General features: G+C 52.9%; 8 protein-coding genes across 9 annotated transcripts; 4 read left to right on the top strand and 4 right to left on the bottom strand.

The window, feature by feature from the left end:
- Positions 1–751: 751 nt before the first annotated feature.
- Positions 752–1,171, bottom strand: J3458_019909 (mitochondrial 54S ribosomal protein bL36m; the record flags this gene model as incomplete). Its single annotated transcript, XM_007814349.1, has 2 exons — positions 752–841; positions 953–1,171. 2 exons carry the CDS (start codon positions 1,169–1,171, stop codon positions 752–754), a joined length of 309 nt encoding a protein of 102 aa, XP_007812540.1.
- A 983-nt stretch (positions 1,172–2,154) lies between these two features.
- TAF9_3 (Transcription initiation factor TFIID subunit 9) lies at positions 2,155–3,599 on the bottom strand. The gene has a single exon (XM_007814348.2). It carries the CDS (start codon positions 3,238–3,240, stop codon positions 2,497–2,499), a length of 744 nt encoding a protein of 247 aa, XP_007812539.1. The 5' UTR covers positions 3,241–3,599; the 3' UTR covers positions 2,155–2,496.
- Positions 3,600–3,834: 235 nt separating this feature from the next.
- HIS4_5 (trifunctional histidinol dehydrogenase) lies at positions 3,835–6,795 on the top strand. Its single transcript, XM_007814347.2, has 2 exons — positions 3,835–6,325; positions 6,385–6,795. Exons 1-2 carry the CDS (start codon positions 3,943–3,945, stop codon positions 6,576–6,578), a joined length of 2,577 nt encoding a protein of 858 aa, XP_007812538.1. The 5' UTR covers positions 3,835–3,942; the 3' UTR covers positions 6,579–6,795.
- Positions 6,796–7,096: 301 nt separating this feature from the next.
- On the bottom strand, positions 7,097–9,397 carry ned1_3 (lipin Ned1; the record flags this gene model as incomplete). The annotated part of the gene is made up of 2 exons (XM_007814346.2): positions 7,097–8,877; positions 8,950–9,397. The coding sequence occupies 2 exons, from the start codon at positions 9,395–9,397 to the stop codon at positions 7,097–7,099; spliced, it is 2,229 nt and encodes a 742-aa protein (XP_007812537.2).
- Positions 9,398–10,887: 1,490 nt separating this feature from the next.
- J3458_019905 (uncharacterized protein) lies at positions 10,888–15,145 on the top strand. Its single transcript, XM_066121758.1, has 3 exons — positions 10,888–11,697; positions 11,858–12,054; positions 12,137–15,145. The coding sequence occupies exons 1-3, from the start codon at positions 11,459–11,461 to the stop codon at positions 15,070–15,072; spliced, it is 3,372 nt and encodes a 1,123-aa protein (XP_065973375.1). The 5' UTR covers positions 10,888–11,458; the 3' UTR covers positions 15,073–15,145.
- Positions 15,146–15,426: 281 nt separating this feature from the next.
- On the top strand, positions 15,427–18,407 carry VPS53_4 (Vacuolar protein sorting-associated protein 53). 2 transcript variants are annotated; one of them, XM_066121757.1, is made up of 3 exons: positions 15,427–15,580; positions 15,659–17,457; positions 17,517–18,407. In XM_066121757.1, exons 1-3 carry the CDS (start codon positions 15,529–15,531, stop codon positions 18,144–18,146), a joined length of 2,481 nt encoding a protein of 826 aa, XP_065973374.1. In that variant the 5' UTR covers positions 15,427–15,528; the 3' UTR covers positions 18,147–18,407. The 2 variants fall into 2 exon arrangements, with proteins under 2 accessions (XP_065973374.1, XP_007812535.2); XM_007814344.2 differs by having other exon boundaries at positions 15,427–17,457.
- Positions 18,408–18,809: 402 nt separating this feature from the next.
- On the top strand, positions 18,810–20,490 carry TRR1_2 (thioredoxin-disulfide reductase; the record flags this gene model as incomplete). Its single annotated transcript, XM_007814343.2, has 5 exons — positions 18,810–19,256; positions 19,342–19,404; positions 19,464–19,582; positions 19,664–20,363; positions 20,435–20,490. Exons 1-5 carry the CDS (start codon positions 19,238–19,240, stop codon positions 20,488–20,490), a joined length of 957 nt encoding a protein of 318 aa, XP_007812534.1. The 5' UTR covers positions 18,810–19,237.
- Positions 20,491–20,730: 240 nt separating this feature from the next.
- Positions 20,731–22,630, bottom strand: UAP1_2 (UDP-N-acetylglucosamine pyrophosphorylase). The gene is made up of 2 exons (XM_007814342.2): positions 21,074–22,630; positions 20,731–21,009 (listed from the first exon to the last, which is right to left on the bottom strand). The coding sequence occupies exons 1-2, from the start codon at positions 22,505–22,507 to the stop codon at positions 20,941–20,943; spliced, it is 1,503 nt and encodes a 500-aa protein (XP_007812533.1). The 5' UTR covers positions 22,508–22,630; the 3' UTR covers positions 20,731–20,940.
- Positions 22,631–23,008: the final 378 nt, after the last annotated feature.

Here is a 23,008-nt window from a genome sequence, read left to right as displayed (position 1 = left end):
CCTACAAAATCCCCAAAACGCAAACACAATCCCTCATTTCATTTCCATGAGATAGCCAATGAAATACCCCGCGTTCCTACGCATCCGTGGCTATGCCACCCGCCGCCGGGGCAAGCTCAACGCCCTGAACCTCGATCACGTACAACCCCCCCTCCAAATGACGTCTACTCTCACTCGCCCGAATACAAGCTCCATGAGAAAAGAAAAGGGCTAACACGCACCACAAAGTTCCTCCAAAGAGCAAGAGTCCTCTCCTTCTATAGGACAATTCTCCGCGGCACACGCCAGATCCAGGACCCGCGCACCAAATGCGAAACCAGGAAGTTCGTACGCGACGAGTTCGAAAGACACCGCGGTGTTACAGATATTGTGAGTCCCACGCATTCCTTTCTCCCCCTTGTTCCTCCCATGAATGCGGGCGGGTATTCACCATGCAGTCACATGTACGGTATCTCCTATCAACAGGCAAGACAGAGTGGGAGAGTATGGAGAGATATATAGGGGGTATGTAGAGGTGTCAAGTGTAAAGTACTAGTCCGAGCATCCGCGCTGCGATGCCCGCCGGTGTATTCTAATCCGAAGCCTTTTTTTCCCCGCCAGTAGTGTACAAAATTCTCGCGCCGTCTTGATATTCCCCACGTTCAACTGAAGTGATACACACACACAAAAAAACAGAGGGCAGCCTATTTGCCCAGGCGCCTTCGTCACGGCCCAATTATTGATGTCGGTCCTACTCTCGATCGGTGATGGCTCAACTCTGTCGCTGCTTGTGTCGTGGGTTCGCCTTGCAAATAATGTACAGGTACCCATTATGTCTCTTGCCGGCCTTTCGTCGAACAACCTGGGTAATCCGTCAGTTTCTCAAAACGGCTTCTTCCAATCTTAGCTCAATCCCGCCCCCCCCCCCGAAGAAAATCTCAAAAGACCAGACAAGGCACACAGAAATGCTGACCTTGCAATGCTCACACCTCTTCTTCACCGAGCTGTGAACCTTCATCCCCCTCGTCTGTTGTACTTGCTGCAACGCCCTTCCACCAATCTTGCCCAAACTTGCGCCCAACGCTGGCGCCCATGTCGTCGCGCGGCAGAAAGTGCCGATAAGGGCTGGGACAGATTGCCTCGGGGTGATTTCCCGTGCTGGGAGCGCAAAGGTGCGCAGGAAAAAGGCCATTGTGGCTGTTTGAATGCTGAATTGCAAGGTTGAAAGTCGGAATCGGGACGACGTTCCGCAGCTCTTCCCAAAGTCACACATCACGTGACTGTGAAATAGGCTCAATATAACTACTGGAGGCTGCGCAGGAAGCTGCTCGCTAGGTGTAAAAGGTACAAGTATTAAAATTTTTATATTTAATTTCTAACATATAATCCCTCCGCAATGAGGATAAACTAGCTCACAGTGTTCATTTTTTGGCTAGCTCTACGGTGAACTTTTTCAGCTTCCCCCCTTTTTCTTACTTCTTTTTCGCATCTTAATAGCTCTATTACAAGCTTTCACAGCTGCCTTGGTCTTTTAGGCCCTTTAGTTGTGGCTGCAAGGTTTTCAAGTGCCTCTTTTCTTTTATATGATAAATATAATATTATATATTTAAAGCTTTACTCGTATTTACGTTTAAATTTTTAGTATCTTTTACGGTTATATAATAGTTGAACCTAGCGGGCTATTATAGGTGTTAGCAAAGTCTAATTACACTCTTATTGAAGCAAGCACGATACGTTATATTCTAGTACTAGACTTACGAAATCTCGGCTATGAGAATACTACGAAGAATCTGTGATTCTTTAACATGCGTCTGAATGTCTCAGTACAGGCCCGGATCTACGCTCCGACCAATGGGAAACCTGCATGATTTCTCTGGAGTTTGCTGGCCCGGGAAACCGGCAAGCTGTCAGCCTTGAGACCACCATGGGGGACTTTGCCAAGTTCATGGCTAATAATCCGGGTATAAGCATCGCCAAGCCACCTGTTCGGCTGCCCAAGCATTCCATGATTAAGAATGGAGCCCCGTACGGCACAGGCTTGATTAACATTTTGACCATTACAAAACAGAATGAGGTTTGGTGGCCGGTGTTGCCAATGATATGCCTGTCACGTGTTAGTGGAACAGTTACAACTTCAAAGGAGAGAGTATTGAAATTAGGACATGCAAAATATGGGTTTGCCATTACAGTACTATTCTTGTTACGACCTGCAAGGGACTTCGTGTCTGTCAATGTTTTCATTATACTAGCTGAAGACCCCCAGCTAGCTGTGGGCAGCTTCCATACATAGCCCAATTGCCCAATTCCTCGACGTAACAGATGCCGGCGGCACGAAGAGAAATACTAGCTGTCCCTAGATCTAGTCTAATATAGCCTTGTAATACCGCCGATAGGCATATGTAAGCCGGTAAGCTGTAATCCATCGCCAAACGCCGAAAACGCTAGCAACCAAGGCCCAATTGCCAATGCAAATAGGTCCAAAACATCCGCCCACAGATATGGCACCGAAAACGGTGTTTAGTCGGCCATCTCTTCATCGACATCGTCTCCAAAAACATCATCAACAGTGCCCCCCTCGACTCCGTCGCCACCAACATCTTCCGGCTCCGGTGCCTCAATCATTTCCGTGGCCTCACCGCCCTGTTCCTCTTCCTCGTCATCATCTCCAGCCTCATCCCACATGTCTTTGAGACCCCAGCTCGTACCACTAAGAACAAACCGCTCGCTCGGTAGTCGAACACCCCATTCGTTGGGGACTATTCTCGGCAAGGCAACTTTGTTCCGTTCTCTGGCCAGTTCTTGCATGTAATCTTTGCTGATACCGCCTCCGCTGCTCCCTCCGCGGAATTGGTACCCTAAACGGGCACCAATAGCGAGCTTAACACCGTTTGCTGTGATGGGCGCATCGCCTGCCGCAAGCGCTGATGCGCCCGAGGCCGCGGAAGGTTTCGACCCAGCTTGGGTGACGTACGGATCGCCAGAGAGGTGTAACGCGTCGCTAAGGATGGAGGATGTGTAGCGATATGCGAAGTCAAGGAGGAGTAGCGGAACGCGTTGTTCGTATGCTGTTACTCCTTGCGAAGTGAGGAGGAGTTCAATCAATCGCGCATCGCGAGGTCGGGGGTCCGAGGCACCGGGAGGTTGAGCTGGGGTTTGCGGGGCGCCAGCAGGAGCAGCTGTGGTGGATTGTGTGTTTGGCGCGGTTTGTGATGTATTGGCCGGGGCGGTGACTCCGTTGGTCTGAGGTTGGCTGGAAGCCATGGCGAGGTATTCGGACGTGTGGTTGACGTGGAAATTCAAGGTGCAGCGCTTCGGCTTGTAGCGCTGAGCTGCACATCAAGTGCCACAGGCTGAAGACACGGCGACGCTATAGATGGCGCATACACGGAGAATATGCCAAATTGTGGCCTGTAGTGCGCGGGATCCGTTCAGTCTTGGGCCACAGCGACTGAATTCAGAAGCTGGAGCTGATAATGCAACTCGCGAGAGTTTCGATCTGGAAAGCTGCAACGCACCAGCCGCAGTCGGTTACTTGTTAATCCGGGGCGGCTTGAGCACAGCAACTCGGGCACGCCAATGACGCCGAGGTCAATGGCGTGATCAGCGGGTGGTCATCGGTGACCTCAACCAGCTTAGAGTGTTGTACGCGAGCGTCCTCGGGGGCCGGGAGGAACGGCCGTTCGTCGAACTACAGTGGTACCTAAGTACCTAGTACCCAACGTCTCGGCGCTGAAGTACTGAGACGCTGCTGCCGCCTTTTTTTTTTTCCCAATCCCGTCTCCAATTGATGGAGGGGCAAAAAGTCGCAGGGTCGCCCCACCATGATCTCTTTTGGGATCTTGCATGTTGAGTCACCTGCGTTTGCCATCTTTCATCTCTCCCAATTGAACTCTATATTTCTTGGCGACCAGTTGGGAATTCCACTTCACCAGCTCCCCATTGACCCAGGAATCGCATTTCACAATGCAGACGGAGCTGCCTTTGCCGTTCCTCGTCAGCGTTGCCGTCCCGCCGGGCCTGGCCAACCTCGACGGCTTGACCCGCGAGGAAGTGTCGCTCTTGGGCAATCCCTTCCTGCAGGCAACGCCAAAGATCCAAGATAAGCTCTTACGCTTCTTCAATCGTCACAGTTACGAATTCCATGCTCATCTGGACGCTACTTCTCTGGAATCACAAGACGATGTCATCGCCCTACTGGATCGCGGGGCGCGCAAAGTATTCGTCGCTCCAGATGCGCTGTCTCGTTATACCGATTTCGGAGACAGAGTGCTTCCTGTCGTTAGCAAGCCGGACATCTCTTCAGCTTCAGAACACGGATTGCTGGTAAAGAACTTTGATCTCTCAACCCCTGAGTCGGGGAAATTTATCGCGGCAGCTCAATCTGCCAAGATCAAGAACCTCTACCTGCTTCCCACCGTTGGAACACCCCTTGACAAGTTCATCGAGGCCGCACAGAAGGCCAATGCCATACCTATTCTCCCTTCCACCGGTATGACGACGGACAAGTCTGCGGCAGGAAAGCTCTTAGTTTCCAAGGTTATCGCCAAATACTGGAAATCCGACCGCCAGGATGGTCTCATTCCTACTGTCGTCACCGATGAGGCTGGTGTAGCTCTTGGTCTTGCTTATACCAGCGAAGAAAGCCTTCTTGAAGCACTGAAAACGCAGACTGGCGTTTACCAAAGCCGCAAGAGAGGGCTCTGGGTCAAGGGTGCCACTTCAGGAGACACTCAGGAGCTCGTCCGAGTAGGGTTGGACTGCGACAATGACACCTTGAAGTTTGTTGTCAAGCAGACCGGCCGATTCTGCCATCTTGAACAGTTTGGATGTTTCGGAAACCTGAATGGTATCCCTGCCCTGGAGCAGACGCTCATTTCAAGAAAGAAGTCCGCCCCCGAAGGCTCCTACACTGCCCGTCTCTTCTCTGATGCGAAGCTTCTTCGGGCCAAGATCATGGAAGAAGCTGAGGAGCTATGTGATGCCAAGACCCCACAAGATGTTGCCTTCGAAGCTGCTGATCTCATCTACTTTGCTTTGACAAAGGCCATTGGCGCCGGCGCCACCTTGGCTGACATTGAGGCCAACTTGGACGCGAAGAGCCTCAAGGTTACCAGACGACCGGGCAATGCCAAAGGCAAATGGGCAGAGAAAGAGGGCATCAAGACTCAAACTGCTGTGCCCAAGGCTGCCCTGGCTGAAAAGCCTGCCGAAGGTAGAATCACCATGCAGCGAATCAACTCTGCCGTGGTTTCAGAGGCTGAGCTGCTCAAGGCGCTCCAGCGTCCATCTCAGAAATCCCCCGACGCGATCCTCAAAATTGTCACTCCCATCATCGACGATGTTCGCAAGAATGGTGACAAGGCCTTGCTATCGTACACTCACAAGTTTGAGAAGGCCACCTCTCTCACCTCGCCAGTTATCAAAGCTCCATTCCCCCAGGAATTCATGAAGCTCGACCCGGAGACAATCAAGGCCATCGACACCTCTTACGAGAACATTAAGAAGTTCCACGCTGCTCAAAAGGAAGATAAGCCTCTCCAAGTCGAGACCATGCCCGGCGTCGTTTGCGGCCGCTTCTCTCGCCCCATCGAACGGGTCGGCCTCTACATCCCCGGCGGCACGGCCGTCCTCCCAAGCACTGCCCTTATGCTCGGTGTTCCCGCCAAGGTCGCCGGTTGCAAGAAGCTCGTCTTGGCCTCACCTCCACGGGCAGACGGCAGCATCACCCCTGAGATTGTCTACGTCGCGCACAAAGTCGGCGCCGAGAGCATCGTCCTCGCTGGCGGAGCCCAAGCCGTCGCCGCCATGGCCTACGGTACCGAGAGCGTCAGCAAGGTCGACAAGATCCTCGGCCCTGGTAACCAGTTCGTCACAGCTGCCAAGATGCATGTCAGCAACGACACAAACGCCGGCGTGAGCATCGACATGCCTGCCGGTCCGTCTGAAGTCCTCGTCATTGCTGACAAGGACGCCAATCCCGCGTTTGTCGCGTCCGACCTGCTCTCCCAAGCGGAACACGGCGTCGACAGCCAGGTCATTCTCCTTGCGGTTGACCTGAACGAGCAGCAGCTCAAGGCCATTGACGACGAGCTCCACAACCAGGCCACTGCCCTCCCTCGTGTCGACATTGTCCGCGGCTCCATTGCCCACTCTGTCACCGTGCAAGTCAATACCATCCAGGAAGCCATGCGCATTAGCAACGAATACGCCCCCGAACATCTAATCCTGCAAATCAAGGATGCTGCCAAGTCTGTAGACCAGGTCATGAATGCCGGCAGTGTCTTTATCGGCGAATGGACCCCCGAAAGCGTCGGCGACTACTCAGCCGGTGTGAACCACTCTCTTCGTACGTTTTCCTCTTCCCCTGGACACGCAAGGCTCTGATATCCCACTGACATGAATTAGCCACCTATGGTTTCGCCAAGCAATACTCCGGCGTAAATCTCGCCTCCTTCATGAAACACATCACCTGCTCTAACCTCACCGCCGAGGGTCTCAAGAACGTCGGCTCAGCCGTCATGCAGCTAGCCAAGGTGGAAGAGTTGGAAGCCCACAGAAGGGCGGTCGAGATTCGCATCAAGCATATTAATGGGCAATGAATCATGAATCAGTAAGCGTTCAAAAAAGTAAGCTATATAGGCTGTGGTTTCTTCGTGTACATGGGCAGGTATTACATAAGCTAAATGGATAATGGGGATCAGGGTGAGAGAGGGGAATTAATCAAGGCAACCAGCAAACCACAAATGACGCTCATTCAATAAGTGAAAATGATGCTTGACTAGCTATGCTACAATTCAAACATTCTATTCGCAACACCATACAATGTCATGCCAACGCCTGCGCTATGCCATGCCTCCGCCCCATTTCACCAATGTATATTCAGCGGACCTCCATCATGATCTCCCCTTCTTCCCCCCTTTACCACTGCAGGTGCCTTTGGAGATACAAAATACTCGGTATGCTAGAGTGTACTTCACCACGGGAAAAATGCTTCCTCCTAGGATGCTCGTTTAGGTGTGGACGTCAGTGTGGGTCGAATCTCGACGGGCTCTTCAATGTATACTTCCTGTGATTCGATCGCAACGCCGTTACCGCTCAACTGCTCCCATTTTTAGCCTCAATTTCTATCCTGGTTTGCCTTTTTCTCTTGAGATAAGTGACCAACCCCCGTGATTAGTTCTGCGCCGATGTCCTCTTCGACACCCTTGCTGGAAATCATGGACCTGGCCATGTGATCAACAAGCTGGGCTTCATCGTCAGACCCAGCGTCGTCCTCTTCATATTCGCCCTCCTCGTCGTCCTCATCGTACTCCTCGTCATTCTCGACATTGTCGTCATCCACGCTTTCGTCTATCGACTCGCGTGAGATGTAGCTGTCGACGAGGCCGTCGCCAATCTCTTCGTCATCGTCGACGGTGTATGTGCTTTCATTGTCGCCCGGCACATCTACTTCTTCGCTGTCGCTGGCCGAGAATTCGTCAAGCTCAAGGGGCTCGTCGCGCCAGTATTTAAAGTCGGTGTAGTCTTCTCCGCCGCCCTTCACTAGCGTAGCGACGGGAGGGAAGTAGTGGTCGACAACTTCGTTAATATTGACATAGCTCATCTTCAGCTTGTTGAGGCTTAAAAGATCCAGAGACACCTCAGAGTTGGAATTGATAGTAAAAATTCTGGTTCTGGGTACATTTACAGTTCGGTAAGAAATCTGATCCGTCAGACGGTTGCCGAATCCAGCGTAAAATGGATTATGATCTGGTCCGTATAGGCTGCTGATGTCTCTAAGAGTAGCCATTTTGAATACGTGCGGCTGGCGCAAATAAACCTCTCGTCGCAGAGCTGCCATAGTGCGATCCGGCGACAAGATTGTAGGGCCATGGGGCATCCTGCATCCGTCTTGAACGATGCCATTGACATACGCTCTAGTCGTATCGGACTGTCCAACGGACCGACTTGTCAAATACATGATATTGTATCCGTTTTGAGCAATATCGCTATACAGCTTGGCAATACCCGTGTGTGTCCAGTCGCGGCCAATCATGTTTAGCACATGACCGAGAGCATCTGACTTGGTGATGGTTCCGTCAATGTCGGAGATGACGACTGGAGTTTCATGATTCCACAGGTACATGTTTGCGGCGCAAGTTGCGCGATTGACAGTGAAGCTCATAGAGTTCTCCCCTGGCTTCAGGTCCAGTGCCTTCAGTTGATCGCTAGTCAAACGCAGGGTCTTGGCGTAGTTGACATTTGGGTTTGCAGCATATCCAGGAGGAGTCCGAGGAGGGGTCTGCAATCCTGATGGACCAGCGTCGGACTCTGATCGTCGGTGTGATGGGACATGGGGGCTCGTCGTAACGTCGCTGCCGTCGCTGTGATATCCTGGATCAGAGACGGCATCAGTGGCCGTGTTATGGCGATGGGCCTTGAGCGACGACTCAATCGTTTTGTTCATGGCCGCCTGCTTCGCCTCTTCACTGCTGTAGATCCACAGATTGCCTTCCTCGTCAAAGCCGAAAAGGGAGCCAATATCATAGTTGCCCTCAAGCTCCTCGGAAAGAATCTTCCTAGCGAGGATCTCGGCCTGAAGCATGTCCTCTTCGCTGCTCTTGAAACCAGTCATATCGAGCATGAGGTCTCCGGTTTCGGTGACGCGGCTAGGTATGTTTACAGCAGACAGCTCCTGGGCTAGAGTTCTAGCCCGCTCCATTCCCAAAGGTGGAGGGCTGTGTGACCTTTCGGATTCGTTCGGATCTCTAGACTCGTCTTCGTCATCACGATCGACAGCTCTTGCAGACTGCCTGAGAACGTCGTCACTGCGCGGCCGGGCCAGGGAAGAGGTCCAATCACCAGACATCGGACGCGGCTTTGACATATTTGGTGAAGCCGATAGCGGAGTCATCATGCCTAATTTCACACTTAGCAATTTGCAAATACTACAGGGGAAAATCATATTGAGAGCAAAACAAGAAAGCTAACCATTTCCGTCGGGCTGAGTCTGTAGCACAGCTGCTGGTGGCCGAGTTGAATTGCTCAGTTCTTGATCAAGTTCAAGAATATCGGGATCATTGAGCCCGGCAGGCGCTTCCTCAGGACCCAGTCCGGGACTGCTGGCCGGAGAAACGAGGGGAGACGTTTGGAGCGATGCAGGGACATTTTCAGTAGTCTCAAAGACAAAAAAAGCCTCGCCGCCTTCCCCGAGCTTCATGGAGTACTCCTGTTTAATGCCATTGACCTTGAACTCGACTTTCTTCTCAGACGGTCGGAGTAGCGAGAACTTGCCGAATCGCACGTGAAAGGGCGAGCAGGCGAGAGAGCCATCTTCATGCTGGACAACGATGACATCAATAGCACCGCTAAGCGTGGCAGGGTTGATGGAGTTCCATGCTGTCGAGACTGAGTCGCTGAGATTTCGGACGTATTGCATGGTTCCCGGCTGCGGCCTTGTCACGCCTCAAATGCGTAGCAGCGTGTTGTGCGTCGATGCCAACCGCTGGCCTGGAGGACGTCTGGTCAAGTTTGGTGGGAAGAGAAGCCCAACGTTGGTGGGAAAGGTAAACTCGGGAGCGAGCGCAACGACGGAGCCAAGGCGCGCAAATGGGTTCCTAGCAGCTATGATACGCTTTTTGGCCACAAAACACTGCGGTTTGGGTTGGGAAGCTGTTGTAACAGTGTTTTGTATTTGTGTTGGGCCGGCCGGGTTGGAGCTTGGGAAGAACAAGCGATGACGCTGACGAGCTAGTGACACTGGGTGGCGGGAGCAGCTGATAGGGAAGGCTTATCGTCGAGCCAGAAATGCAGGGAAGCAAATGCGATGCGAATCAGAGAGGGCTATGCGCTGACGGGACAGAGAAATTGAAGAAGTGGACGATCAGGGAATGGGTAGACGGGCAGATTTGTAAAACGAAGGATTGGATAGCGAGTCGGTGGTGGTTGGGCAGTTTGGTTGAATCTGTTCAACAAAGAAGGACCGACCCGTCGCGGCGGCCGGAGGTGCATATTGATAGCATGTTAGTCGGAGTAGTGGGACGTAATGGGACTTTGTTGGTACAACGGATTGTGCTCCTGCGGGCCCCTCCGTCATTGTACCCTGTGCTTACCACCTTGGGGCCAAGGTACCTGCCAAGTCTTCCGTACGGAGCGCCTGGATTACAGAATCTCATCTTTCTCGACCGGAACAAGCACAGTCACTTAATTGTGCTGCAGGACTCTGATTCGGCGCCGGGTTCGGTTCGCGCTGCCGCCAAACTCTTCCCAGCGCCATCAATTGAAGCCTGTGCCATGCGTCATGGCTCCCATCGTGAACCAGTTCAAGCCAACAAAAGCCAGCCAGGGGTGTTCAATGCGACCAGGTTGTTCTTGCCGAGTCCAGTAGGCTGCTCCGGCCGCTATAGAGCCTCGGTAGTACGTAGTCCAGCAGACACCCGTCATGCCGCGAGATACGGAGTACTCAGACAGCAATCAGCTTTTTTTTTACTCGTCAACTGGTCCTCGGGACGGCCTGGTCACAGTCCCCCATCAAGTGACGACGACTTGGCATGACGCACAACACCGAGCCGCGGTATGTAATACGCACCGTCATGTGCCCCAGGTGTCAACCTGGCCCCAAGGCAAAGGCACTGAAAATTCCCAATGCCTCGGTGGTGGCGCCCGAATCGGCTGCATGGATTCCATCCTCCAGAGTGGCTGGCCACTGGGCTGTCTTTCTGCTTGATCTCGACAAGGGAGGAAAGCCAAGGCGATGCTAATGTGAGGTCGATCTGCAGCAGAGATCAGGCCATCAGCCAACGACTATCGCTTTTGTAAAGTCAATATTTAAGCGTCGTTGCTGGGTGCTATTGCTTACTAACTGCAACTGAGGCACAATATTAAGTTGCGGCCATGCCCATGCCTTGGTCTGAGGGCGACGGCCTGCCTGCCGTGGGAAGCCCTGCTGGCATATGACGGAATAGCTGCCCATGGCGCTTTCCTGAAGAGGGCACCAGGCTGCCCGTACAGCGCGCCGTCTCCAGCGCCTGTTTGGCAGGGTGCAGGGCAGTCTTTGGTGCCACAGTGGTTCTAGATGTCAACCAAATTCCTCATGTTGCCCCCTGCTTTCCCCCAATCATTTAGCCTGCCCACCAAACCCGCCGCCTACTTAAGTACTTTACTACAGTACAGCACTCAAGCGCTGTACGTACATACACAACAGGCACCTGCGTTTTGCATCTCTCTGTCCAGTCATAGTCAATCGCCACTCGCCAGTCGGTACGCGGCAGGTCAACTGCTGCTCCAAGAGTCCAAACATTGGTCGCTCTCCACATCATGGGCCTGGCCTTTGTCGAAATCATATGTCCACCACCGACGACGATTTTCCTTTTTTGCCCTCCACCTTTATTCCCCAACTGCCGGCCGCCTCACCACCACACTCTCGGCCAGGTATTGATTATTAGTCTTTGCGATCTGGATTTTCTCGCCTCCTCTCAGCAGAGCTAGGAGGGCTGAGAATATGACATGGGAGCCCTTGTCCTTGATCACGCTCTTGGTCACCTTCCTCACGCTTGGCTTGTGTCGTAGATACCTGTCCGGCTCGAGAACCCTACTCTACGCTATCGTCACCGCCCTTCTTCTGCGTCTCGATGGCCGCGCCGTAATGTATCGCATTTATTTTTTTGCTCACGATGCTGTCATCAATGCCTCGCCGGTTGCGCGCTTCAAGATGGGGCTGACTCTGGGGGCTGTCATCTGGTGAGTTGAAAAAGCCCTTACCCAGCCTTGTTTGCTATGCCGATTCGCGACCACCTGGCTAGACCAGGCCCGCCGCCGACAGCCAAATCGCTTTGTGTCGTACCTGTTCTCTTCTTGTGCTCAAAACGGCTAACGGCTTTCCCTCCCTCATCTGCTATAGGCTGGTTCATCGCGCTTTTCAGACACTTTGGAAACCCATCCCCGAGCTCGTCAATATTCTTGGGCTTGACATCCCGCCGCCCCCAGATGTCTGCCTGGCTGGAATTCGATCCGACTCGGCATATTTAACGTGGGATGCACGAACTGCCTCCCAGCGCCCGGTTCAGAAACTCTTAATACAGGTCAATGGCGTTGATGGTGGGAAAACCTCATTCACCCCTAACACTGCTTGGTGGAACAAAGTCCATCCATTCAGAAATGCTAACCAAGACTTGAGTAGTGGATGAAGTAGCCGGTAATGAGAAGGCAATCACAATTACCGGCCTGAGGCCCAATCATTTTTACAACATCAGGGTTATAGCAGTTAGTCCAAACAACTTTCGATCTAATTGTACCGTCATCAGGCTACGCACCTTTGGTAAAGATGGTCGACCTCAATTGGGAAACTCTCGATTGCCTACCAGTTTCGTGGATCCTGGCCTCTCACGTGCGAACACCGACGATACCGACGATTCCGATGGGCCTGGATTCCCCTACCCGACCGTCGAGGCTACGCCCGTGAATGATGGAGTCACGGGCTCTTCCAGAGATCTTGCAGCAGGAGTTTCTGGCCAGCGGCGAAACACCCTTAACAGACGACATTCTCCGTCAGTAGCAAGCACAGACCAGGCACAAGTCAAGCCTACAGCATCGAACGAGCCAGAAATGTCACTGGCCGAGCTGAATGAGAAGTTTGAAGCTATTCGAAAGGAAATAGACGATATTGTCCAATTGACCGCCAAGGAACAGGCCGAAGCGCTGCAACAAGAAGATGAACTGAAAAGGGAGAGGGACAGGAAGAGACAAGCTCTCAAGGAGAAGGAGGAGTGCACCACTCAGCTTAAAGCCATGATGCGGACGACCATGGAGCAAATGAGAACCGCAGAAAAGGAGCGAGCGAAGATGGAGCAACAGTTGAAAGAAAAGGAAACGAAAAAATCAAAAATCAAGGATAGCATTTCCAAGTTCGAAAAAGAAGTGGAGAGAATGAGGAAGGAGCGCGAAGGGTTTGAAACGCAGAAAAAGGAGTTGAAAGAAAAACGGGATCATGATGTCAAAGGTCTCGATGCCCAAGTGGCGTCACTACAGGAAAAGTGCGCCGGGCTCGAGGCCGAGCTCGCTCAAAAGGGCAAACAGCTGCAGGATCTCAAAGCAACCCGAGAGCAGCTTCCCGACGCCAACGACGAGCAATGGAAAGAGGAGGATCAGCGGCTCAGGAGGGAGTGGGAGATGAAGAGGCGAGATATACTTAACCGTCTTGATGCCGAGACTAAGCTTGGGCACACTCTAGACCAGCAAATTCAGGCCCTTGCCGACCAGCTGGCTTTTCAGCAACAACAGGCTGGTCTGAATTTCTATACTCAATCACCGCCCACGGCGATGGATTACGACCCAGCTATGGCATCTCAAGGTGCGAAGCGCCTGAGCTTTCCGGGACCTGGCTTGGGTGGTACCCCAGTATCATCACCTCCTTTGGCTCACGCTGAACCACATCTTCAAGGCAATGCATCGTTTGGTGCTCCCACATTTGGACCTGGCCTTTTTATGGACATGTCGGGGAACAATCATATCGAGGCGCAATCAGAAGCCGAGCTCAAGGCTGCTACTGGTCCGCTGAGTCCGTCCGCCCAGACTCTTCTGCCGTCAAACATCTTTGACGACGCCGAGGAGTCTGAGGATGTTAAGGAATCTCACAATCCGATTCTGCCTCAATCTATCGTGGTCGAAGAGGAGGGCCCGCAATCACCAGTCTCCCCTGCACCGTCTTTTCATGTCTTCTCAAGTCCCCACGGATCCGCGAATAATTTACCCTACCATCAATACGCGGACTCGGGTGATCGAATTTCATTAAATATGCCTCAATCACCTCCCGCGCGCCCACCCGCTAGCAGCCACCGATTCTCAACCTTCTTTTCGCTTGCTCGCGGTAGTAAGGCCCCAAAGACGTCTGACGAAGAAGGGCCCCCAATTGGCAGTCTCAAGATAGGCCAGAGTCAATCGTTTCCCCGCGGCACGGAGGAAGGCGAGAACTTGGAATTTCGCCGGAGGCTGTGGCCCTGGGGCATCAGCAACAACAACAGAAATTCTACTACCCAAGATAGTGCATCGGGAAGCTTAAACTACTTCTCTGCACGTCGGGTCAATTCCTTGAAGGGGTCTCGAATTTCCGCCATCTCGGACCGAGAACCAGACCTTTCTAGGCCGCCTTCCATTACTTCCGTCGATCGTCCTCGCCCTTCTACTGACAGCGCATCCATTTGGGGAGCCCCTGGAGACGCAGCCATCAGCTTGAAGAACAGTCGGTTTTGGTCGCCGAGTCGAGGCGGGTCAAGAAGGCCGTCATTGCACGGTTCAACTACTGCTCTCACGACCACCTTAGCGTCTGCAGACGACGAGATCTTGGAGGAGAGTGACCTGCGAGATCCCCACACATCGCCTAGCCAAGTTGGTGTAATCGGATCCCGTCCACCAGCAGCATCGTCCAAGTCTCTCATGAGCCAGCGTTTGAACCCCACAGCTCCCACATTCATGGGCAACATCTTCCGTAAGGATAAGGACAAGGACGGAGGCAAAGACAAGCCCAGGGAAGACAAGGGAAAAGGCAAAGAGCTCACAACACTAGTCACTGACTTCCCCGAGAGTCACGATGACTCGCCCTCCGATTCTCGGATTTCCAGGGACGCATACTCTCTTCACACGGGCACGTCGGTCTCGGAGTCTCACGAATCGTTGCAACTAGACCTGACGCAGTCCAACACACCTTCAGATATGAACTCTGTGTCAACATCAAATGCGAAAGATTCGGATAATGTAGTTCGGAAATTGTTCCGCAAAGGTAGCTCTAGCAAGTTCAGTCTCTCCTCTAGGCTTGGCAAAGAGTCTGGGCTTTTTAAGAAAGGCCCGGGAAGCATCTCCAACTCGGACAGGAATGCAGCCGCCGAACATCGGATGAGCATTGGCAATGTAGATGACCTTGGCGAAGACGGCACGCCCTTTGGGCGCAGTTATGACAGCATGACCAGCAGCCCATCTCTTGGTCCATCAAAGTCGAAAGACGGCAAGGAAGGACGAATGAGCTCCTGGCGCTTCTCTATGCGTAAGAAGGGTAAGGACGCCCCGGCTAAGGACAAAGAGAGCTTGGAACCAGAACGGGCCCCCGAAGAGGACTGGCGATAGTCAAAAGCGGATTATGATTATACTCTGGATTAGCGGGTTACATTGAATACAAAGTAGCATTGACATGATGAGATGAATCCTGGCTTCAGTCTCCTTTCGTGATGTGCCTCGTCCTTGCCTGGGTTCGGAAACTACCACAAGAGGCGCAATATTTAAGTGCAAGGGAGTAAGTATAGTACATCCCAGGCCAGAACGAAACTCAAGATGCCAGGCACATTATGAATACCAAGTACTCGGTACTCGGTACGGCGCCTTGAAAAGCCCCTGGCTGTGTCGGCGGCCAGACCCGCTTTTCGATGTCGCTGACACGGACACGGACATGCGATGAGGTTGCAACAACTCCAAGCTGCCCGAAGTGACTTGACCTGTGGAGTATGCCAGCTTGCAGTACGGAGGATAGGCCTTGACGTTTCTATTCCGAACTGCTACACCTGCTCGTCTGACCAAGTAGGCACGATGCCTGTCCCGTTGAATAAAAGCACATCTGGAGCTCCGGCTTTGGGTGCGGGTAAGGGGCTCCCTATCGTACACAATGTTCAGTCAATCCCAACAAGCTAACCACGGCCATGAATTTTTTTTTAAAAAGAAGCAGTCGACTATGATCCAATGGACCATCTGAACATGCTGTTCTCACACCCGTCTACCGTATCATCGATTAGCCAAGTTTCACAAACCCTCAAAGCCCACCAAAACGTACTGTCCAGCGAAATCAACAGCCTCGAACTCGAACAAGCGTACAAGCCAGACTCAAGTCTGGAGCGTATGCAGTCGGCGCAGACAGAGCTGGCGGAGCTCTTCCGAAAAATAGAAACGGTGCGATCACGAGCGATTGAGACGGAACAGAACATTACGACCATGACGGCGGAAATCAAGCGGCTGGACGGCACGAAGCGTAACCTGACGCTCAGTATGACAGCACTCAAACGCTTGCAGATGCTCACGACGGCGTATGAACAACTCCGTGGGCTTGCTAAAACGCGGCAATATCGAGAGTGCGCTGGTCTTTTGCAGGCCGTGATTCAGTTGATGAAGCACTTTAACAGTTACAGAAGCATAGAGCAAATTGCCACGTTGAGCCGCGAAGTATCCGAGCTCCAGAGGGAACTTCTCGAGCAGGTGTGCGAGGACTTCGAAATGACCTTTGTCAAGGGAGAAGTGGCAACGAAGAGGAACATGCTTGTCGAAGCCTGCTTGGTCATGGATGCGTTGGGAGACTTGGCCAAGTCGAGAATCATCACTTGGTACGTGAATACGGAGCTGAGAGAGTACCGGCAGGTTTTCCGTGGGAACGACGAGGCTGGGAATCTGGATAACATTGGGCGGAGATATGCGTGGTTTAAGCGTATGGTGAAGACGTATGAGGATGAGCACGCGGCTATTTTCCCCTCACACTGGCATGTGGGGGAGTTGCTAACAACGGCATTTTGTGATGGCACACGAGATGACTTCAAGGGGATTTTGGAGAGGAGCATGCGACGTGGAGACGGAACCAAGGTTGACGTTAACCTGTTGTTAAGATGCCTGCAGGAAACTCTGGACTTTGAGCAAAGTCTCGAGAAGAAGTTCTCGGATGGGCCGAGGGCGAGCATTGATACTCTGAGCTCGACCGAGGAAAGGTCGCACAGCTTTAACGGGCTCATCTCTGTTGCATTCGAGCCGTACCTAAGCCTGTGGGTTGACTCGCAGGATAAGCAACTGGCGTCCTTGATGCCAAAGTACCGCAACCAACCGCTTATTCCTGCCGACGAGGAGTTTTCTCCTCAGGGGATTATTCCGTCTGCCATTGAGCTTTTCCACTTCTACAAACTGACTCTGTCGCAATGTGCGAAGTTGTCGACCAGTGACAGACTCCTAGACCTGTCCAAAGTCTTGTCCAAGTACTTGGATGAATACGCGCAGCAAGTCCTGCTGCATATCCTTCAAGCCGGGGGACCTCATGGTCCGTCACTACATAATGCTATTCTGGTGCTCAACACTGCCGACTTTTGGTACATCAACACGGGCCAGCTGGAGGAGAATATCAAGAAGCGCATCGATAACGACCTGGTGCCAAAGGTCGATCTTTCGTCGCAAGCTGACGCTTTCCTGGGAGTGGCCAGCGCGGCTGTGTTGGCATTGGTACATCTTGTTGAGTTGGAATGCGAGGGGACGTGGCGTGAGATGAAGAATACAAACTGGAGTACAATGGACACGGCAGGCGATCAGAGCACCTATGTGGGCGAGTTGGTGAAGCACGTTGACACAAAGACTGGAGAGATACTGGGCCTGGTGGGCAAGCAGCAGTACGCAAGGGCGTTTTGCGATAATCTGGTTGAGCACATGGCCACAGCTTACATCAACAACATTGTGGTATGCCGGCCTATCTCAGAGGTTGGCGCGCAACAGGTAGGCTTCGCAGACGGCAGCAAGCGTACAAGCACACAGTCACTGATAACGTCCAACAGATGCTCGTAGACAAGTACGCACTCACCAAATCCTTCGGCAACCTCCTCTCCCACCACAACCCGTCGCCATCAACGCAGCAAGCACCCCCCTCCAGCTTCGTCCGCCGCGTCGAACACGCCATGAACCGCATGGACCCTCTCCTCAAAACCCTCCAAGTCCGCCCTTCGCCCCCCGAGGGCCTTGTCCAAGCCTACCTCATCCACATCGGCGACCGCTCCGACACAAACTTTAAAAAGATACTCGAACTCAAGGGCATCCGCAAGCAAGACCAGGCCCACCTCATCGAACTATTTGGCATCCACCGCGACGGCAGTTCCAATGAGAAGCTCGTCCAGAGCTCCCCTCTGCTAACGCCCCTCATGACGACGACAGGCATGGGAAGTGGCGCTGGCATTGCCGGGATACATGCCGGGACGGCACTGACCGCTGCCTCTGGGGCAAGGTTCGACGCGGGCTTTTTGGGGGAAAAGCTTCTCAGTGCGGCCAGGGACATTGGAAACACTACGCAGAGTACGGAGAAGGCCACTATCAACGAGAACCTGAGGAATTTTGGAAAGTTCTTCAAGAGAGATATTGGCGGCTTAGGGGCGAGGTTTGGGAAGGGGAGTGCTGATGATGGGGGAAGGTAGTTTCGGGTCTAGACGGGGGGAGTGTAAATAAAGACGAGCATTGTTTCTTTTCCTTGGTCCGATGTGGGAGGGAGTTGGAGCATGGAGCATGGAGCAGTTTTCTCGGAATCGAAGGACGTGGTGAGCTCTTTCATCACCGCGGCCTGGATAGGAAAGGAGATACGAATTCGTTCTTCGGAGCATCGGTGTTAATTGACAGTGGGAACAAAAGCTTGGATACAAGCACCCGAATACGTAAAGTACGGAACGATTTACATGATTATCTGGCTCGTGACTGTGGACTTGTATCGTCATATGGTACCACCTTGTATTCTCATCGCCTTGGATAATCCTCAACTACTACTGAATATATAGTAGGTACGTAGGTAGATGTAGGTGATGATGCAGGAAACATGGCAGAAGCAGAATGCCTTTACGTTGTGGCTGAAAAGAGCATTCCAGGCTCCAAAAATGGCGAAATGAAGAAAAACACAACCATGTACTCATCTTGAGATGCCATCATTTTCACATGTGTCCTATCCAGGTTCACGGCAGCTAATCTAAATCCTCACGCCACTCAAGCTGGCGACTTCCGATGACGCCAGGGGCCCAAGAAGGATTTGGAATTTCACGCAGCACCCAAAAAGGTCCCCCTGATTCCACCACCACGCGCCACCTCGTCCCGCAAAAAGTCAGTCACTTAATTGGAAATCAACAGCTTCCAAACACCGAAAGACAGAAATACCCACCCAACCACTCTGCACGTCTGCGCGCGATGTCAAAACCAAACGCCGATTCACACTCCTAGTCCCAGTCTTTTCCTAGCCGCCGCAAGCCCTATTTAGCAGCGAACGCCGGAGCCCCTCTCGTGCTCGTCTCTCACAACCACACCCCACCACGAATCGCGACATTTCCGACAACCAAAGAAACATAGCGTGCAGGCTTGGGGTGTCCTTGCACTTATAAGAAGCTCATTCCTCCCCGTCAATACCGCCAAACTGTTCGCCTCAACTTTCCGGCGGACTTTGCGCTCCAGTGCTGGGCTATCGATTGCCGCAGCCGCAGCGTTTCAACAAACTCGTTCTGGGGCCCAGGAAGTAGGCGTTCGAAAGATGCACAGCAAGGTTGTCAGTACGTGTGATTCCCCACCACGAAGCTGCGAGAATGCACTTCATCCGCAACGAGGGCTAACGAGAGAATTTTTATAAAAAAATAGTTATTGGCTCGGGGCCAGCGGCCCATACTGCCGCCGTCTACCTGGGCAGGGCAGAGCTGAAGCGTGAGTTGGACCATCTCACTGACCCGACATGGCAAAACCACAAACTAAACTGGCTGCAGCCGTTCTCTACGAGGGCTTCATGGCCAACGGCATCGCAGCAGGCGGCCAATTGACGACCACGACCGAGATTGAAAACTTCCCCGGCTTCCCCAAGGGCATCATGGGCCAAGAGCTAATGGTACGTCCCGACGTCCCAACCTGCTACAACAAGACACCGTCACAGCAAAAAGACGCAAGCCGCCTAACCCCCGGGTCCTAGGACAACATGCGCGCGCAATCCGAACGCTTCGGCACCGAAATCGTCACCGACACCGTCACAAAGCTGGACCTCGGCAGCCGCCCGTTCAAGTACAGCACCGAGTTCTCGCCCGACGAGACGCACACGGCCGACGCCGTCATCATCGCAACCGGCGCCTCGGCGCGCCGCATGAACCTCCCCGGCGAGCAGACGTACTGGCAAAACGGCATCTCGGCGTGCGCCGTGTGCGACGGCGCTCTCCCGCTCTTCCGCAACAAGCAGCTGTACGTGATCGGCGGCGGCGACTCGGCCGCCGAGGAGGCCACCTTCCTTACAAAGTACGGCAGCCACGTCACCGTCCTCGTGCGCCGCGATGTCCTGCGCGCCAGCAAGGCCATGGCCACGCGCCTGCTCAAGAACGAAAAGGTCACGGTGCGCTTCAACACGGTGGCCACCGAGGTCCGCGGCGGCGCCGACAAGCTCATGAGCCAGCTCGTCGTCCGGGACACCGTCTCCGGCAAGGAGGAGGTCGTCGAGGCCAGCGGCCTGTTCTACGCCATTGGCCACGATCCCGCCACCGCCCTGGTCAAGGGCCAGGTGGACATGGACGCCGACGGCTACATCATCACCAAGCCCGGCACCACCATGACGAGTGTCGAGGGCGTCTATGCTGCTGGTGATGTGCAGGACAAGAGATATAGACAGGCTATTACCAGCGCAGGTGGGCTTTCCCTTTTCCTTCAATCCTTGGTCCTTTGGCTGTGACAAGAGGGAGACTAATATTGCTTCTAGGTACGGGGTGCATGGCAGCCCTTGAGGCCGAAAAGTTTATTAGCGAGCAGGAGTAGGTTTTGGGCACAAAGTATAGAATACAATGTTAGACGCCCCGTTAGAAGGTGCATATTATCAAATACATAGAACCTTGCACCTGGCCAGCAAGTCAAAAACTGACAGACATTGCATAATCGTCCCTGTAACTTTACACATGGTACACGTGGAGAATAAGATGGCAGCGGCATTCACCTTGTGTACAACGAATTGCATTGCGCGACAAGTAGCCATTACGACAAGCCAAGAGGCAATTACTTCGCTACCCGACATATTGCATCCTCCCTTGCACACGGATGCGTCCCTGCATGGGACCATGCAACGCCATGTAAATACGAACCATGCAACGCTATGTAAATACCTGTTTCGATACTCCGTATCCGCTTCTCATCTAGTGTGACTCTCACAATGAACGCCCACACAATACACGCTAAAACCCATTTCCTTATCTTGTCCCAAACAAAATACTTCTATTCTCGCTCCAACACGGCAGGAGCAGTAATGGTGGTACCGCTGAGCTTCTCGAGACCTTCGCCACCCTGCCAAAGTGTTGTTAGCAATGCATTCGCACGGCCCGAGGACGAAACAAAGTGATTGACTTACGTAGCTGATCAAAGGTGAAATCTCAACGCCGCCGTCGGCCACAACAGTAGCTCCAGCGGCAGTCGCCCACCGCTGACCTTGACCCATAATGTCGGCCTTGCTGGTGTCGGGGTCGTCCTGACCCGTGCCGCGGGCATTCTTCAACGGCGAGAATTCGTCCTCACGACGGACCTCCAAGCACGCAAACTTGTTCAGAGGAAGCATGGGGAAGACATCAAAGACAAACTGCTCAAGCTTGATGCCGTTGGGAGACTCAGGCTTGACTGTGTCGCCCGAGTTGGTATCTGCGTAAGGTATCTTCTTTCGAGCGATGTGGTGAGGCAGCTTGTGAGCCCACTGGGGAATGGATTCGAGGAAACGGAAAGAATAGTAGTGATTGACAATATTGGCAGCTCGGAACTTGAGGACGCCAGGGTGCTTGGGATCCTCTGCTTCAGCGGTAGCCTTGTCAATCTCTGAATACTCAACAACGTCGGGCTTGCCATTCTTGCAGAGAATGAGGCCAACAGACTCGGTAGCGTCGCGCTTACGAACAACCTTGGTGGCAATGTCAACGTTGAGGGAGGAGGAGAAGCCGATGAAGACGGGATCAGCCACTTTGACAAGACAGTTGTCGACACAATAAGCATGAATGTGCTCAATGCCGCGCTTTCGCATATCGTCAAGAACACCAGAGACAATCAAGGCCTGGTAGATACCGCCGTTGCCATCGGGGGCTACGGCAACCTTGCCCTTGCTCTCAAGAAGAATCTTGCCCTCGTTGGAAATGCAGGGCAGGACTCCTTGTTCAAAGATCTTGACGTTGGCGGCATCTAGGCCAAAGTACTTGTTCTCCTCGAAGAAGGTCTCGGTTGGCTTGCGGGTTGGGCCGCTGGTCATGACGTACCAGGGAACGACGACGGACCCAGTGCCGGCACTCTTGGCAGCAAGCTCCTGAATCTTGCGGATTCTCTCAGCCTGGATCTGGAACAAGCTCTTGTGCGAGGGTAACCCAATGTCGTAGCAGCCCTTGGGCGCTGAGCTGCCCAATCGAGTTCCCTGACCACCAGCCATGAGAACAACAGCCACTTTGTTCTTGCCTATAAGGTCCAAGCCGGAGATGCGCCACTTGTTGGTGTCATCGGCACCCGAATCGAGGATACTGGCTTGAGCCCATTCGGGAAGGGGCTCGAGGGTATTGGGAGTGTCTGACTTGGTCTCACCAAGGGCTCGTTTGGTGATTTCGTTGATGTAGGCAGGGTTGAAACTGGATAGCTGGTCGTACAGAGCAGCCTTGTCTTCGGTGCTCAGAGAGTCGTAGAAGGTGAAAACGTGGCCCTGACCGGCTTCGGTGTACTTGGCCTTGAGCTGGGCATAGGCCTCTGCGGAAGGTTCTGTTGGCTTGACGCCATCGGCCTTGGAGCCAACGTTGAGGACTCCCCTGACCTTGTCCATGGTGGAGGAGGATGTGGATAGAGGAATTGCGTTCTAACAGTGCGTCGTTGGGTCGATGTTTCTTCAGAAAGCGGTGATAAAGCCAATTCGGTATGGAGCAGTAGAAAGAAGCCAGAGGGAACAAGACGAGAATGGGTGAGATTGAGGGGAGGAAGAGGGAGGGAAGTAGGAGGGGTATGTAAGTGGGGTTGAGGCTGGGGGGGGGAGCAACACTCAGATGAGGTTAGCAGAAAACTGGATTCCTTTGAATGTGATAAGGTGCCAGCCAGGTATCGGTCCCCCTTTTTCTGCGATACCTAGCGAGTATCTTTTTATAAAGAGCATATAAGAGTTAAAAGTACCTAATAATATAATAAAAATCTTTTATTAATAAAGGCTATTATTATAAGACCTATTACTCCTTTATTATTTAACTTGTGTTATAATTAATAGCTATTAATACAGTGGGGTATTAAAAGTCTATTAAAAACCTACTTTTACGCCTAAACTTACTATAAACAC

The sequence above is a fragment of the Metarhizium acridum genome (assembly GCF_019434415.1).
Source record: "Metarhizium acridum strain ARSEF 324 chromosome Unknown scaffold_568, whole genome shotgun sequence".
In the NCBI taxonomy this organism is placed as follows: Eukaryota; Fungi; Ascomycota; class Sordariomycetes; order Hypocreales; family Clavicipitaceae; genus Metarhizium; species Metarhizium acridum.
Note: the sequence above shows the minus strand (reverse complement) of the source record. Positions and strands in the feature narration are given on the sequence as shown.